The sequence below is a fragment of the Scylla paramamosain genome, chromosome 12, assembly GCF_035594125.1.
Source record: "Scylla paramamosain isolate STU-SP2022 chromosome 12, ASM3559412v1, whole genome shotgun sequence".
In the NCBI taxonomy this organism is placed as follows: Eukaryota; Metazoa; Arthropoda; class Malacostraca; order Decapoda; family Portunidae; genus Scylla; species Scylla paramamosain.
Genome location: NC_087162.1, coordinates 22,285,946 through 22,302,947, shown reverse-complemented (window position 1 = coordinate 22,302,947; position 17,002 = coordinate 22,285,946). Strand labels below are relative to the sequence as shown.

General features: G+C 45.4%; 1 protein-coding gene across 1 annotated transcript; it reads right to left on the bottom strand.

The window, feature by feature from the left end:
* Positions 1 to 2,582: 2,582 nt before the first annotated feature.
* Positions 2,583 to 16,669, bottom strand: LOC135105891 (Krueppel-like factor 9). The gene is made up of 3 exons (XM_064014537.1): positions 15,663 to 16,669; positions 5,913 to 6,063; positions 2,583 to 5,491 (listed from the first exon to the last, which is right to left on the bottom strand). The coding sequence occupies exons 1-3, from the start codon at positions 16,321 to 16,323 to the stop codon at positions 5,383 to 5,385; spliced, it is 921 nt and encodes a 306-aa protein (XP_063870607.1). The 5' UTR covers positions 16,324 to 16,669; the 3' UTR covers positions 2,583 to 5,382.
* Positions 16,670 to 17,002: the final 333 nt, after the last annotated feature.

The window sequence follows — 17,002 nt, the reverse complement described above, 5'->3', positions numbered from 1 at the left end:
CTAACAAGCAAGGCAGCTCTCTCTCTCTCTCTCTCTCTCTCTCTCTCTCTCTCTCTCTCTCTCTCTCTCTCTCTCTCTCTCTCTCTCTCTCTCTCTCTCTCTCTCTCTCTCTCTCTCTCTCCCCCTCCATGCTCCAGAAAACAGAAGTGGTCTACATTTCCACACTTTGGGATAAATAGGCAAAGGCAATATTTACATATTGCATATTGATACCTTTCAGATCTTGCATTATTTATATTAAATGATGTTTGCATTTTTGTTATGTGAAGCATACAGTACTTACACAGTAATCCCACAAGGAGGGATTGTAGTAGTCATTGCTTGCATCAGGCGCAGTCAATTTACTCCAGTATCATATACGTAGTGTCATTTAATTCAATTAAGCCTATTCTCTGGCTTTAATTTATTTAGAATACTTATCACACAAATAATTTTGTCATTTTTGAGAAATGTGTGTATATTTATCATGATGGTCTGGACAAATTATATTTTGCCTCAAGGCCAGTCATGCATGTAGCCACATCATCATTCATGGTTATGCATGGTAACTTGGAGGACTCCATATTTCATGATTTGTGACATTAATAATACATTTTCATACAGATCAGGTCCATAGTCATAATTGTAAAGGTCAGTATTTAGATATCTGTTTCTTGTTTTGATTGAAATTTGACATGTTGATTTGTGGCACAGAATATTTGAATTTGATACAAAGTACATGTTTACATGCTGTTGTGTTCCAGGCTACAGTCAGAATTATGTATGAGTGTGTAATTTATATTTATGGTGGGTATTGTACAAGAGGGCCACCAGACTTCATGTATTTACCTTGCTTCATCTCTGCTAAAGAGACTGGCCAGTGGAAGCAACTTGCCAAGATATATTTTTGCATTTATACATGTACTTTTCCTCCATATTTTCAACTTTGTTGATGGCTAACATAGTTTTCGTATGTGTATTACAAGTGTGGCTGTATGGATGAGCACAGCAAATATAAATGTGTGTACAGCATAACAGTATGTTGTAAGATTTTATGTTAAAGTATTTGAGAAATACTTGTAGATATTTTCTCACAGAGGGCTGGTCTGAAAACTAAGGCCTTTGGGTTTCATGATCATAATTTCATAAGAAATTCCTCAAGGTCAGCTCTATAGACACTTGGATAGATGATGCTTAGTTGGATAATTTTTTGCAATACAACTGAAGTGTTAGGATGAGGACAGTCACAAAATATGGATATCATGGTCTGATGGATTTATTCAGGAGGGCAAAACATTCAGTCTGCCTTGTGCCATGTACGTTAACTCACTTCATCTCAGTATATAAATGATGAACTGCAAAGCCACAAGCCTAATTACAAGGTCTTTGATTGCACTAAAAATATCTATGTTTTATAGAAGAGTATTATATTTTGAAGCAGAATATAGTAGCACTGTTTTCTCAAGAGGATTTTCATGGTTTTGCTGTTTGGCTGCTCAGTGATAATAAATAATATGGAGAATTGAATGGTGTAACATGAAGTGAAACAACCTGTTTGTCTTATTCTTGAGATCCTTGCATTAGCTGAGTATACCTGTCTTTACTATGGTGGTAGGAAAAATGGTATGTATATAGTAAATATCATTTACATTTGTGAAAACCATACTCTCTAGCATCCATCTATTAAAAAGATCTATCAGTGTTTCAGGCCAGTGTCTCTACAAACAAGACATTAGTGGAGACAAGGCACACCAAAGACTAAATCACAATCCATGTTAATCGCTAGATATCTATGTATGTATATCTAACCCTTATTCTTAATAACTCAAGGGAGCAGCCATGAGAAATTAACATTCCTGTACTTTCATTCCATTCCATTCATTCATGCCATAATCCTCTCGCTCTCACTTTTTTCCTACATAATACTCCAACACTCAGTCCAGCATCATTGGTCTTTTATTCTGCCATCCATATTCAGGAACATGACACAGATTTGTTTTTCTTCATACATGTTATAAAAGAGCTTTTACTCCATCCACACCATATATCTTCAGTATATCCCAGACTGCCATACACTTTTCAGTATCCCTAAATACAGCATAGACTCTTCCGTTTCATTTGTATACATTTTTCTTAATGCTATTTTTTAGTAGAAAAATCTACATCATTCCCTACCCTTTCAAAAACATCACTGCTTTGTCAATCCTGCAAATCTTCAATCACCATTCTAACTACACTGTAGTTTTCAGTCTCAAAAATTGTTTCCTGTCTAATCACCACATCTGATAATTTTCATCTTTTTAAATTAAGTTTTGACCTGGTATATAATTTAGATTGTTTTTGCTAAATTTGACATCATTATTCCATACCACCAATTATTCTAGTTTTTATCCAGAAAACAAATTTATTATCAAAGTTATCTGACATGCATGCACAGTGAATAAATGCTGCATTTTTAATCATCATTCTTGATAATGCTGTTCATTATAGATCAAGCATTTATGAAATATTGTCATTGCTGCTATACTAAGACTCCAGATGGTTAAATAAGTAAAGTCATCTACCAAAGGAATTTCTTTAATCTAAAGGTTATTAAACACTAGTTATCTTATATATTTTTATTTACACAACTTTTCAACATGGTTTTCAGTATTATGAAACAAACCACTTTTAGTTTGATGATACAGAGCATCCTCCAAAAAATATTTGCTCATGATGAGTTGGTTTGTGAAAGACATGAGAGGATAACACTGTGACAGGTGGAAGTCAAAACCACCTGGTGTGCTCACAGCCTCCCTGGCATCTCTCTTGGCCACTTCAGGTAAGGTAAAGAACAGTTGTTGACTCTTATTTTTATGGTAGAAATATGTGAATATAGCAAGTGGCCTAAGGAAATGTCCAGCCAGGTCCTGGACCACTAAGAACACTCAGCTTTGTCATCACAGTATTTGTAAAGGTTTATTCTAGGTGTGCTCTATGGATACCATTATTAGTGTTTCTTGAAACTTAGCCTACAATATCACATAGCTTGAATAGTGCAATAACTTTGTGTTAAATTTCTACAGCATGACACTGTAACAACATGAGCTGAAGTGTACTGGCGGCCCTATGCCCCAGGAGCAGTATGACAAGTGAGCTATGATTATAAATATTTTGTATTTATGCACATTCATTAATAATCACTATAATGTCTTTTGTACAGAGAAAAGAATAACTTGGTCATGATCATGAAGTGTCAGCCTAACCATGAGGCAGTAGGTCCAATAGATAGAAACTGCAAACACTCAGGCACACAATTTACATGTCATCTACTACTGATATGTTTCCCATTCATCATGATTCTCCCTCCCCCTTTAAGTAAGCTGACTGAGCAAGACGTAATTATATACTTTTAAGTACATCAAATAAGTACTGTCATATAAATACCAAACCTATACCAACACTGGTTCACTTATCCACATTTGGCACCCAGCAAAAGGTACTTAAACAATATTGTTCAACTCCACAAATTAAATTTTACATCAGAAATGAAATTAAGATTTTCTCTGTAATTTTATTGAACACCCAGCTGAATATCCTTGTGCTCCACAATAAAGTAAAAAGTCAAATAAGCTGAATGGTTTCAAGAAAATCAAACATTCTCTCCTACCTTTATCATATGGCACTACAACTGAGGTTTTCTTGTTTGGTCAGAAAATATAATGTGAATATCCTACATAATTTTTTTTTTCTTTTTTTTTCATTTTCAACCCCCTCCCTTCTTCCCCTGCCTTGCACTAACTCCTGCTTCTGGTGTGTTGCAGCTAGAGCGACTAGATGCATGGTACAAGTGGGGTTGTGCTCAATGTGACTCCTCCTAATAGCTATCTACCAGACACATACACCTTTCATATAGGTACCAGTACATTCACACATGCTTTCTAATGCTTGGAAAGTTTAATTACAAAATTATAGCCCTGATTACAAAGAGGTGAGTGTCTTTCAATGTTGGGCAGTATATGGTGGGTGGTTTGTGTCATTAGGCTGAGGCTTCACAGTTACTGACTTTACTACTACTAGAGTTCAATGATACACTGATTCCTTAATTCTGCTTAAAACTTAATTTGCATTCCAATCAACAGCTGCAAAATAACATCCCTTGAAAGGAATGCAAGAGGTATGCAAAATATTGTTGAGTGTGCAATACATGAAGTACAGTACAGTATACAGTATATAGATATATAAATAATGCCTAATATTAAACATATAATTCCTTGGCAATTATGCACATACTGAGATGACCCTACATTAACAAACATGTGGGAGAACAAGAGGGTATGGCTGGTGGAGATCCCGCCAGGCTGAGCACATGCATACTAATGCAACAACACTGGTGCTCAACCTTCTAAGGCACTTTTTAGCACCATCTAAAGTAATAACAACAATGCTCAAAACAATGTAATGAAGCAGCTCATGTCTTTTCTAATCTGAAAGCAGATTGACAATGCAAAAAGAAATAAGTGAAAATCCTAAATGATACAAAAGGAAAGTGGGGCAAGATAAATTAAAGGGGTAAGTTTCTTGCTTCAGTGTTCGCAATACTGACAGAACATCACAAACAAAAATTGGAAACCACTCAAATATAATAGGGGTGGCATCAGAGCCCTCTCTCTCTCTCTCTCTCTCTCTCTCTCTCTCTCTCTCTCTCTCTCTCTCTCTCTCTCTCATGCACACAGTATTGTACATAGAAATATATGATAGCCTCATTGACCAGATACTGTGTGGATCTAGTGAGCAACACAGTCAGGCAAGCGAGGAGAGAACAGACTGCCCTGGCTTTGTGCTACTCTGTAGAGCTGTCTGGATTTCAGGGAACACAGGTGCTTTTGGGTGTTGTGCAATTTTACAACCATATGTACTATTACATGTATAATTACTGAGTTTCAAACACCAGTGCCTTACAATGGTAAAAGGAGTTAAAAAATACATCCAAGTATGTATATCAAAACAGGCATCAAGGACCAATCACACCAAGTATAGGTACAAGACATCAGCTTTGAGCAGATGATGAGAGGTGAGCTGGTCACTGGTAAGGTATGTTGCACTTCATTACAGAACGCTGAGCAAAGAGGTTTTGTGTGGTATGCCTCACACACCTGAGTAGGTAGAGCCTAGCTATTTCTCAAGATAAATTCTATTTACAAGTGAAAATGTGAAACCATAACTTTAGAATGTGATGAGATACAAGTGTTGCAACACTTGCTTCTATTCTTGCCTTGCTCCACAGTGAGTCACTGAGCCACTCTTGTGCCTCACAGCCCTGGCTCACTACTGGAAACAAGCATTTTGTACTGTGCAGCAACAGGTCTGCTCACGGCACAGGGGCGGCGGCAGCTTCAACAGGCATCCTAAGTCACGTAAACCTCAAGGTGAGCCCATTTCTTCACTGTCTGAAGCAGTGATGACCAGGGCTGCCTGGCGTCGCTGCCGCAAGAGGGTAGGGTCAAAATCTGGGTGCCGTCTCGCATGCTTACTGTAAAGATAAACAACAATCTCTTAGCAGAGACCACTTCATCAGCACCTTCAGCTCAGTCCCTTCATGAATATATATATATATATATATATATATATATATATATATATATATATATATATATATATATATATATATATATATATATATATATATATATATATATATATATATATATATATATATATATATATATATATGTTTACATCATATGCCCTCTTTGCAAGGTTTGCTGCATTAGTGATATAATATTAAAGTTTAATTCATTCTTAAGACAAAGGCAATTCTATATATATATATATATATATATATATATATATATATATATATATATATATATATATATATATATATATATATATATATTATTTTTTATTTTATTTATTTATTTATTTTTTTAAGTGTTAATGACTGTACATACCTAAGGTGATCTGAGCGCATGAATCGTTTTTGACAGACAGGACACACGAAATTCTTCTCGCCCGTGTGAGTCCTGGTGTGGCGCGCCAACTCGTCGCTCCGGGCAAACCTTTTTCTGCAGCTCTGCCATGAACACTCGAAGGGCCGCTCTCCTGTGGGTCAGTTAAATTTATATCAGGAATGAAGGTATGATAGCAACTCGCAATTCTAAAGAACATATAAAATTCCTTAGTTGTCTACACATGCACCTCTAGTAGTGTATGAGTATGATGTCCTACAAAGACATGAAAGTGGTACAGAGTATAAAATAGCTCCCAGACATAATACCACAATGATGCAAAATTTACATTTTCGAAACTAAACATGTTAGATGCCTGTAATATATATTATATGGTTGGTGCACTGTTATAGAGTGGAGTGTAGAACCGTCAAATCATGGAAGTGGTGGGATAGAAGGGGCGCGAACCGCGGGCTTCAGGCACCGCCTTTGTCACCAGCTGTCGACCGTTACCCGCCAGGCCCCGCCGCCCCCTAACCCGCACACAGGGGGGCCAGATGTGAGACTAGCAGCTGCCATGCCGACCCAACCTCCCGCCCACTACCTTACTAGCCGCCATGACTGAGACGTTGTCATGGTGATCCCCTGGCCACCTATACGTTTCCTTATACAACATTCGGCACGAATCCCACCTCCCGCTTACTGGTCAGTCGAGTTACCCCGAGGACTTTCTGTATTAGTATACAAAATCCTTGGTTAGCCAGAGTTTCACTGGGGGCCTGAAACCATTACATTACAATAATCTTCCCTGCTGATAATCAAGCATAAAGAAAATATATGTCAGGAACCACTGGAAGTATCACATTGGCTAGGGATCTGAGAAAAGAAGAAAAGGAAGCCACTGCTTTAACGTGTGTGTGTGTGTGTGTGTGTAACAGGTTTTGCTGTAAAGCTTACCAACACAGTCTTAAAAAAATAACATCTCTCTCTCTCTCTCTCTCTCTCTCTCTCTCTCTCTCTCTCTCTCTCTCTCTCTCTCTCTCTCTCTCTCTCAGTGTGTGTGTGTGTGTGTGTGTGTGATAACTGATAACTCCCATGTTATGGAGATGCGTGACGCGGGAGACCGACGGGGCGGGGCAGGTTAGCTGGCTCCGTGCCGCGCCTTCCTTTTATGACGTCACGGCCCAGCTACCTAGCACCCTCGTGACGTCATGACCGCCCCACCCGCATGTGACGCCAGTCAACACAGTGCATCCCGGCGATGCAGCTGCACCAACTTAGCATAAACACAGGTGTGTACAGACAGGGCTTCACCGTATACCACGAGACACCAATGACCTCTGAAAAATATTATACTGAAATTTGTTCGCCGCCTCTCCCGACCTGCGTCATTCCTTGGATACACATGGTCTGTATACGAAGCACGTGTGATGTAATTTACATATTTTTCCGACATACGTCATTATCTCCTATAAGTAATTACGATATCCAGTGTGTAAACAATGACAACCACACAAATGAAATTGCTTCTACGAAAATTATGAAAAATTACGTACGTCCGTACTTCTACCGAATCATCATGTGCCGCATGCCGGTTTCGTTGGGGTGCAGATATTAAGTACTTTCTATACGTGTCAGACCATCCATCCATAATGGACCGATGCCTTACTTATCATTTACTAACACACCACAACACAACATGATGACATAAAAACTTAGATTATACAACAGTACGACGTAACTGCGAGGATAAAAGCAACATCAGATTATTCAATCACTTGATGCTATCAAGGAACACCGTTTCACTACAAAACCACGTTTCCACTCGCCCCTCATCTCCAGCATTCCTCGTGCCATCGCTGTGTTTGGGTCCAGAATCGGTTCCCAATCATCCTGCATTCCCCTTGAGCCCTGTCCCCGCTCACCAGCATGTCTCCCCACCACCCCTGCTTCCCTGCCCAGTTACCGCTCCCTCCCGCCACCCTTCCTCACCCTGCCCCGTCCTTGCTAGGCGAGGCTCCACTACCTCCTCTCTCCGGTCCCTCGCCCACCTCATCGATCAGGTAAAGGAAACACGAGCGACGACACTGGCAGCACCACTCCCACTCGCCAGCCTCGGGTGTCCTTAACACCTGCTGCCTCCCCCTCAGTCTTAACCCCTTTCCCAACTAATGCGAGAGCGGTGCGCCACATGATCACGTGGTCACACACAATACCATATGGTACACAGGAACGCATACTCTGATTTATATTGGTAACCTACATTAGTATTGGAAGAATTAAACAGTATGAAGGTTAGCACCATTACGAAGAGCCTACCGGTCACAGGCATCCCCTTGACCTTGGCTAGCAGCTGTCCTTGATAGGCGTGGTCATTACTACTGTCTTGCCACATAGTGGGTGGCACACTGGATCGGCGTTCCCCACCACGCCACGCCTGGCGGGACGCGGGTGCTGTGGGCCGCCCACACCCCGGCACGCGCCACACAGTGTGACGAGCAAGCTGCTGGGAGGAGACACCACGCTGCGCTGCCTCAGCCTCCCCTACGTGGAGCTCAGTATAGTCACTCTAGTTTAGTTCACCATAGGAGAGCTGCTTTGCTCGGTAACGGCAACACCGAAATGTTTCACAACTTGCGCATATGTTTACGGTCATAATGTATCCCGCACGTGGATACAAAATAAGGCGCTACAAATTATCAGTAAGCGAATCTACCGTCCCACTTCCCCACTATAGGAACAAAACAAAACGAAAGTTGACACACAGGAGAGAGAGAGAGAGAGAGAGAGAGAGAGAGAGAGAGAGAGAGAGAGAGAGAGAGAGAGAGAGAGAGAGAGAGAGAGAGAGAGAGAGAGAGAGAGAGAGAAAAGTTGGAGCACAGATAAGTCCGTGATAGCGACGAGATGTGAGAGCAGCGTCACCTGCTGCCCTCCGGCTTCCAGTCCCCCAACTCTTAGCACGACTACTTCCACTACTTCATAAAGCTAAGAGAAGAAGGCAAAGGTGTGAGAGGTAGTCTGTTGAGGCGACGCTCAAGGCCAATGACGAGACTTCTTCCCTGCTCACCCACACAACTCTGACTCAGGGAGGCACGCATGCGACTCACATTGCAAAGATGGGGCGGCCCTAAGTGTGGCTGTACCCACGAGATTCTGTTTTTACTTGATGCACTCCAAACTTCACTCTTTCTTTACTCGCTTATCACCATAAACAATGAAAAAGACACCGATCATAACCCAACAAAGGAAACAGAACTGCCCTTGTAGTAACATTTCTATCTGCTCTACTGCATTCAACCTCACGTCCCCACCTCCGTCCCCGCAAGGACCAACCCTTCTCATCACCTGCCCTTAGGAAACAGCATGAAACAGGAAATATGCACTGCAGCCACCGATGTTGTGTGGGTCTAACATCCGCTACCCACCCTCGCGTTACCGTCGAAACCACGCCCCCAACTTAGCCATTATCATTTCCTCCACGCCCTCCACCGCCGCCCATCACGCCCGCAATCAACACGCCACTTCGCCTACTCTGTCCACCAAGCTTTCTCGTGTATGATTTCCCCTTCTTGCCAGGATATCATCAACCTAAAAATAAACAGCGACAATGGGAGCTTGAAAGTATCACATCTTTAGTGACTGCCAACGTGTCTCTCTCTCTCTCTCTCTCTCTCTCTCTCTCTCTCTCTCTCTCTCTCTCTCTCTCTCTCTCTCTCTCTCTGTGTGTGTGTGTGTGTGTGTGTGTGTGTGTGTGTGTGTGTGTGTGTGTGTTGTGTGTAGTGTGTGTGTGTGTGTGTGTGTGTGTGTGTGTGTGTGTGTGTGTGTGTGTGTGTGTGTGTGTGTGTGTGTGTGTGTGTGTGTGTGTGTGTGTGTGTGTGTGTGTGTGTTGTGTGTGTTGTGTTGTAGTGTGTGTGTGTGTGTGTGTGTGTGTGTGTGTGTGTGTGTGTGTGTGTGTGTGTGTGTGTGTGTGTGTGTGTGTGTGTGTGTGTGTGTGTGTAACGTCACTAAGTATCCTGCCAGCCACACCTGCGACAGACGGCCTCCTAGACTGATTTAATCTACTCTGGCAATGCGAGAGCAAAGGTACTCGAAAAAGTGTATGTGTATATATATATATATATATATATATATATATATATATATATATATATATATATATATATATATATATATATATATATATATATATGTGTGTGTGTGTGTGTGTGTGTATATATATAATAAATTAGAACGAGGTCATTTAAATTTCAGTTAATAAAGTTTCAATAGAAAAGACTGTTTCGGGAAATTGGAGAGAGAGCATCTGTTTGTTGTTTTCATCCATGGGACGACGACCAGCAAGCCCGGAGGCATTAGAACCCAACCTGCCACACCATATGTCGGGCCTCAGTTACCGGTGGGCGGTGGGAAGAAATGCGGTCCGTTGTCGCCCGTGTATCTGCGGGCGTCTCCTATGATGGGTAAACACAGACCGCCCTAGAAAGTAAAAGTAATTTCGTGCGGGAAGGAGAGGCCTCATTAGCTTTCACTATAACCTAAACTTTTCTTACAGACTCTGCAACCACCCTTCCCTCCTTCAAACTGCTCACCGACGAAGTGCACGCCAGGGATGGGGAAAGGACGTGGCCAGCCTGAAATGGCGTAGAGACAGCGTGTGCGGCATGCATGGCCTCGTGCCAGCGGCCTGGGACACATTCGCCCCCCGCATCATGCGGTCAGTGCTCGCGAACACTCCTTAAGTGTTACTACTTGAGCCTGTTGGTGGAGGTGGTGTACACCTCAAACCTCCGAAGCTACAATGGAGAAGGCAAGAGGGCGAGGTAGGCGGCGCAGGTGGCGGTGCGCGAAGCCCCTTGCACCACACCCATCACCTTCCCGGACGAGAAAGCAGGTGGTGGGACGACCCTTGCCGCGCGGGAGGACGGGAGGTAGCAGCAGGTCACCCCACTATCAGATAAGCACACGAGGAGAGGCCACCACTGTGTCTAGCCAAGAGACGCAACCTCCCCCGATAGTTTTTAAGTATCAAAATCTTGAGAAACAATGCCGAAAGAGATGCCTTAGCAACGCGGTAGTACGAAGGGTCTCTTGCGGCCATTGTCTTTTTCATTGCTTCATTTTGTGAGCCACGCTTCCATTTTGCGATATAAAAGATACAACGAGATAAAAAAATGTTGACTGCGACAAATTACAGGAAGAAAGCCGTCCGTCCCCACACCTACAAGGAGGGGATGGGCGGAGCGCAGGGCTTAAGGTTGCCTACCGACCACTCAAGGACAGGATTCGCCAAGAGCCTTGTCTTAGGTGAGAGAGAAAGGGAGGGAGGCGGATATGTAGAAGTGAGCAGGAGGAAGGAGAGAAGCAGGGGGAGAACTGCAGAGTGATGGCGACACCACTAATACTCTCCGGGAGATCGTGGCCTCCAGTGGCTGTATTGCGTAATGTCGGGGAGGTGTGGCCTGGCGGCGACGGTAGTGGTAGTGCGTGGTAATGCTGATGGTAGGGAGAAGTGTTGAGCGGTGGAGGTAGCAGTGGTAGTGGTGGTGGTGGTGGGGGTGCGGGGAGAGGAGCGGGAAGAGCAGGGGTGGTGGGTGTACAGTCCTCTCAACTGGGGTCCCTGATATAATTGTAACCAAGTATATACCTCGTGGCCGGAGGAGGAGGAGAACGAGAGGAGGTGGAGGAGGAGGGAGAGAGGAAGGAAGGGTGTGAGGGAAGGGGGGTTGAGGGAGCACACTGACAGTGCATCGGGGTAAAGGCGGAGAGCCAAGGCGCCCTAGACTGGCAGGTGCGAGGCTCTGACGCAGCACACACACACACACACACACACACACACGAAAAGAATATTAAAGACAAAGGAAAATAAACGACAAACCACTCAAGCAACCAGTCCACCGAGACACCAAACGTTGATTGGGTTGTAGGGTGGCTGCTGCTTCCACAACCCAATTCTGCTTTGCCTGTGACGTGCAACGGGAGTAAACCATCATTTTGTTGATGTCTGCTAGCATGAGGAGCGTTTGCCCTTAAAATCACCGCACACTACAAAGGATTTTCGACACGTGAGATTAGTGTTCCTGCATCTCGATCCGTATTGTCAAAACTAAACTCTTCCCTGACGCTTCCATACGATTAAGAACAAATGATACGACATCACCTTGACACACCAGACTGACTAGAGCACTCTGCCTCACGAGAGATAAGGCTAATCGAGCACGTACAAACCCAAGACAAGGATATGCGGCGTATCAAACACCACATTGGAAAGTAATGTGCTTAATGAGTAACGGTAAGAACTCCAAGAAGTTATAATTTGTTCTCTGAATTGCTTGTGCTAGGCGTCAAGCACTCATGACGCTAGACCGGTTGCTTGGGGGAACATGGTGACATCACACTAATGACGTCACACCAGACTTTCCGGTGACCGCTCAGACTTCAATGAATTTACTCCCTCCCTCCCTTCTCTCTCTCTCTCTCTCTCTCTCTCTCTCTCTCTCTCTCTCTGTTACAGTAGCGTGGAGAAAGGTCAGTGTCACTGGGGAGAGCACTAGTGTGGGTTCTTTGTTGCTAAGGACAGAAGAAGAAGAAGAAGAAGGAAAAGAGGAGGATGAGGAGGATACTGAAAATAAGTAAGGACGAGGATACTGCAAATAAATATAGGGATAATGAAGTAAGAACTGGACGAGAACAGGGAAGAAGAAAAGCATGAGCAGCAGGATATGGGCGAGTAGGGACATGATAGGAAGAACCAAATTTTGTCTGTGTAGTTTAGTACGAGCATCAGCGTCCGGAGGAAGGAAGAGGGGAGGAAAGGGGGACCACGCCACCTGCCGCCCTCACACGGATACCACCAACGCAGATTAAATATACGTGAACCCAGGGCTGAGCGAATAGACACGCCCCTCCACCCTCCCCTCCGCTATAGTTTCTCTTCCTCTCTTTGTGCTGTCTCCCACAAGGGGGCAGCCAGGCAGTTTAGCTTTACTTACCCCCCCGGGCGATCATGTTACTGCTGGTGAGGGTGACAGACGGTCCCCACCCCCTCTCCTCTAATCTTTACCTTTCCAACTACGTCCCAGGATTCTTTAGTGCAAAATATACTGAACATTCATGATTGGTACGATAAATGAGAGAGAGAGAGAGAGAGAGAGAGAGAGAGAGAGAGAGAGAGAGAGAGAGAGAGAGAGAGAGAGAGAGAGAGAGAGAGAGAGAGAGAGAGATTCTCTATGCTAATGTCACCATTAACGCTGTACAAACGAATGTACTGTACTCCCGTCGACGCTTTGCCTGCCGTTGATCAATTCCAGGGTGGTGCGTGGGCGTGTCACGAGCCGGTAATGCGGTAGTGGCAGTGGGTGGCAGCGGGTGAGGGCCGGGACCCCGACCAGGCCCTGGCCCACATCTTGCCTCAGCGGGCCGCCACTCGCACAAGTCTGCCTCGCAATCTCAGGATGACAAAAACTTACTCTTCCTTACACTTTGTTTGGGCGTGGCTGCCTCTGCTCTCCTCTCGCGAAACATTTCAAGAATGAACTACAAAATCCGATCTTAGTCCGAGGTGCAGTTCACTCGATGGAGTGACCACGTGGAGACCCGGGAAGCCACTCAGGGTTACCTATTGCACTTTTTTTCATGCTGAGGACACCAACTCGTCAACACACATATCACTTATGGGGGGAGGAGGTCACCGTAGGCGAGGACTAAGTGGGTCAGCAATCCAGGTTGGACCTTGGCGCTGCCAGCTGTGCGCCGATCACAGCTCAGCCTCATCCCAGTGCCTCTGTGTACGCGTGTCCTCGCCATCCCCCTAGATACGCCCGCACAGCTGAGGTAACCCCAGCCCCCTCCCGGATTCCCAGACCACCACGCTCTCCCGAGAAACCACGCGACGCTCAACTATTTCCCAGGGCGGAAAAGCGGGTGGGGCGCCCAACCAACACTCCAAGCACGACCATCCTCGAGGATTTACGGTCACGGCCACCTGTGGCGGTGATCAATACCACCGCCCCCGTGACCACCTGCCTACCTCCAGCGTACGTATGGTTGGCGCCGCGCCCACCTTCACCGGCCCAGACACAGCACACCTGAGGTAATCATGTGCCTCGCCGGTGGACAGTGCGGAGCCGTCCACCGCCCCTCTGCCAAAGGTGAAGGGCATCGCCATCGACCAGTTTTTGGGGCTGCCCCGCCCAGCTCTAGCTGGTCGGCCTCCGCGGACGCCCGGGCCCTCTCCCCAGCCACGTGGCCCTTTGAGTCCCGATCTTCGCCCAAGCCCTGCACCATGACTAAGCCTGCCTGAGATCATAGATGACCAGTAAATGGTGAAAAACGAATACAAGTAATATATGAAAGATGACACACCCTCCCTCCTAGACCCAAATCATCGACACTGCTACACCCGTCACCCTGACATCCTCTCCACTGCACCCACTCCGCTCGCCGTTCACTGTTCTAGTTGCTCGAGGTTAACGCCTCCAGCCTCAATGGCCTCCACTCTATTGTTTTCTCCTTGGAAAAAGCAAACACTTAAAAACAATAATAAAAAAATATGTTGCTGGCTACGCGAGGCTCCCTTCAGCCTATCCATCGAGCACACTCACGCCATGTACTACATGTATGTCAACGAGAAGGAACTTTCAGCACACGGGAAGGGCGTCGCCAGGTAATTGGCCTTAAAGGTTGCACAGCAGCGAGGGAAGAGGAACTAGAGGAGTGAGAGGAGGAAGCAACCTTGGCCAGAGGCCAGAGAAGGGGAGAAGGGGGACAAGGAGTGGGTGTATGGCCACTGTGTCAACAAGGAGGTAGTCACCACCTCCCCGCCCACCTTCACCATATTCTCTGCAACACTATTGATTCTAAGGCGACATCTACCCTCAATAGGGAGGGAAGCTGCCCCTGTGTGGAGAAAGGAGGGAAGGTGACCCTGGCGTAGGCCCTCACCAAGAACTTCAATATTGACTAGCGACGGAGTGCTGCGTCAGGTAGTGGGTGTGGCCGCGACCCCATCCAGCCACGCCCACACTTCTTCCCTCTCAGTAACGTTACCTAAGCGATGGCTGAAAACCACGAGCTTTCACAAAACAAACTTTTGTCTCACGTTGTGCCTTGTACATCTACAAACTGAGGGGAGAATTATGCAAGTTCGGTGTGTTACAGAAGAAATTCATTTAAGAACCTATTTAGGATGACAATAGCAATGGAGACCTCACAGTTCCCACGGGCGGGATGCGCACCACACAAAAGTTTCCGGAGTAAGGTGGCAGGTAGACGGCAAGCCCATGAGGGAGGCAGGTTGTGCAGTGCAGCTGCCAGCTTTCACCCGCCCCTCGCCCGCACAGCTGCCGACCAACGCCCCGTCAGCACTACCCTCTCCCTTAATCACCGAAAAAAAAAGTAAATAAATAAATAAAAAAAAAAATCATATATATATATATATATATATATATATATATATATATATATATATATATATATATATATATATATATATATATATATATATATATATATATATATATATATATATATATATATATATATATATATATATATATATATATATATATATATATATATATAACCTGCACCATCATACAAATTTCCTCGTGTCGGCGACTCAACCAGTGCGTCGCGGCCTCGAGGTCAGAACCCTGCCGCTCTCCCGCCAAGTTCTCTTCTCAATGGTGACAAACTTTAGACTTAGGATAGCGGCCTCGTGCTCAGGGCCGGGGGATGGATGGAGACATTACTAACCTGTGTGTGTCCTCAGGTGTGCTTTCAGATGTGATGATTTGCCGTAGATTTTATCACAGCCGGGAAAGGTGCAAGGGTGGGCGCGTTTGTCCTCTGGTTTGAAGTGGCTGGAGCGGCCACGCCCACGCCGCCCACCAACACTGCGCGGGTTTGGGGTAGAATCTTCCTCTCTTCCTGGCGCCTCTGATTCGACCCTTTTACTGTAGTCCAAGGGCGCTTCCTGCACCTCCGGCTCATTGGAGGGGGGCTGGGGCTCCTCCCGCACTTGCTGCACGCGCTTCAAGTCTGCGAGAATGCTTGCGATCAGGTACACACTCTGGTCCGTTTCTGAAGGAGGACAGTACGAGTGGTCCTCCAGAGTGGGCGTCGGCGGAGAGGGGGGCGTAGGCGGCGTAGGTGGCTGGTACATATGGTGGGCAGGAGACAGTGGAGGTGGGTGAGTGTATTCCACTGATGGGGAGTGTTCAGGGCTTGGGGCGGGTGTATGTGTGGGTGGTGGGTCGTGGTACGTTCGCTGCAACGGCAGATTAGTTTTTACATGAAGACGTGGGCGCTGACTGTGGGTGTCGGGAGCCGCCCACGGACTTACCCTACCCCCACCCTTCATAGCTACCAAGCACGCTGCCGCATTAAGGTCCTCTTCAAGAGTTAAACTCGCCATTGTGATCACCAGTAATGCACAAGTCAAATAATTATCAAAAATAACCACACAGCTAGAGGACACACGCAAGGACACCGGGGACGAACGCGTCTCTCCCCTGCCACGAGCAACGCTAAACTGCGCCTTCACGTGCTGCTGGGACTCACTGGTGCTGCCAGTACGCTTCTCCGCTCCGGCGGCATCAGCTGATGGTTGCTGTGGCGCACCATGTGGGTCCCACTTCACTGTCTCTTACTTTGTTCTTTGTTATTTTATATACATATATATATATATAAAAAATATTCCACATACAACTTCGTTGTGAAGCTTTGTAGCAAAGAACAAGTTTATAACACTGATATCGGTCACCAACTGAAAGCGTTCTGATGCATCAAGGACGTAAACAATCTTGAACACTGAGATCAACAGAACTTTACCACTTTCATCTTATCATGATAAACTGGTGTATACTCCATCAGACTCATGGTTGTATGGCTACGTAGATAACGCACGAGGTAAGACAGGATGTTGAGAGACGATGCTGTGTGGTAAGCAGGGGGCGCGGCAGGCAGCGTGGCGGGCAGCCCGTTGTAGTGGTGGCGGGCCTTGTGGGAGGAGCTGGGAAGGCCACGTGTTGGCAAAGAAACGTGGTCACCGCACAAGGGATTTCCTCATTTCCTTAGCTGGCATGCCATCCTTC

Excerpts from the sequence above, each read along its gene's own strand:
- LOC135105891 (XM_064014537.1), bottom strand. The coding sequence starts at position 16,323 with ATGGCGAGTTTAACTCTTGAAGAGGACCTTAATGCGGCAGCGTGCTTG. Across the intron at positions 6,064-15,662 it reads ACACCTGAGGACACACACAG|GAGAGCGGCCCTTCGAGTGT; the intron begins GTTAGTAATGTC and ends ACTGACCCACAG. Across the intron at positions 5,492-5,912 it reads ATGCGCTCAGATCACCTTAG|TAAGCATGCGAGACGGCACC; the intron begins GTATGTACAGTC and ends TTATCTTTACAG.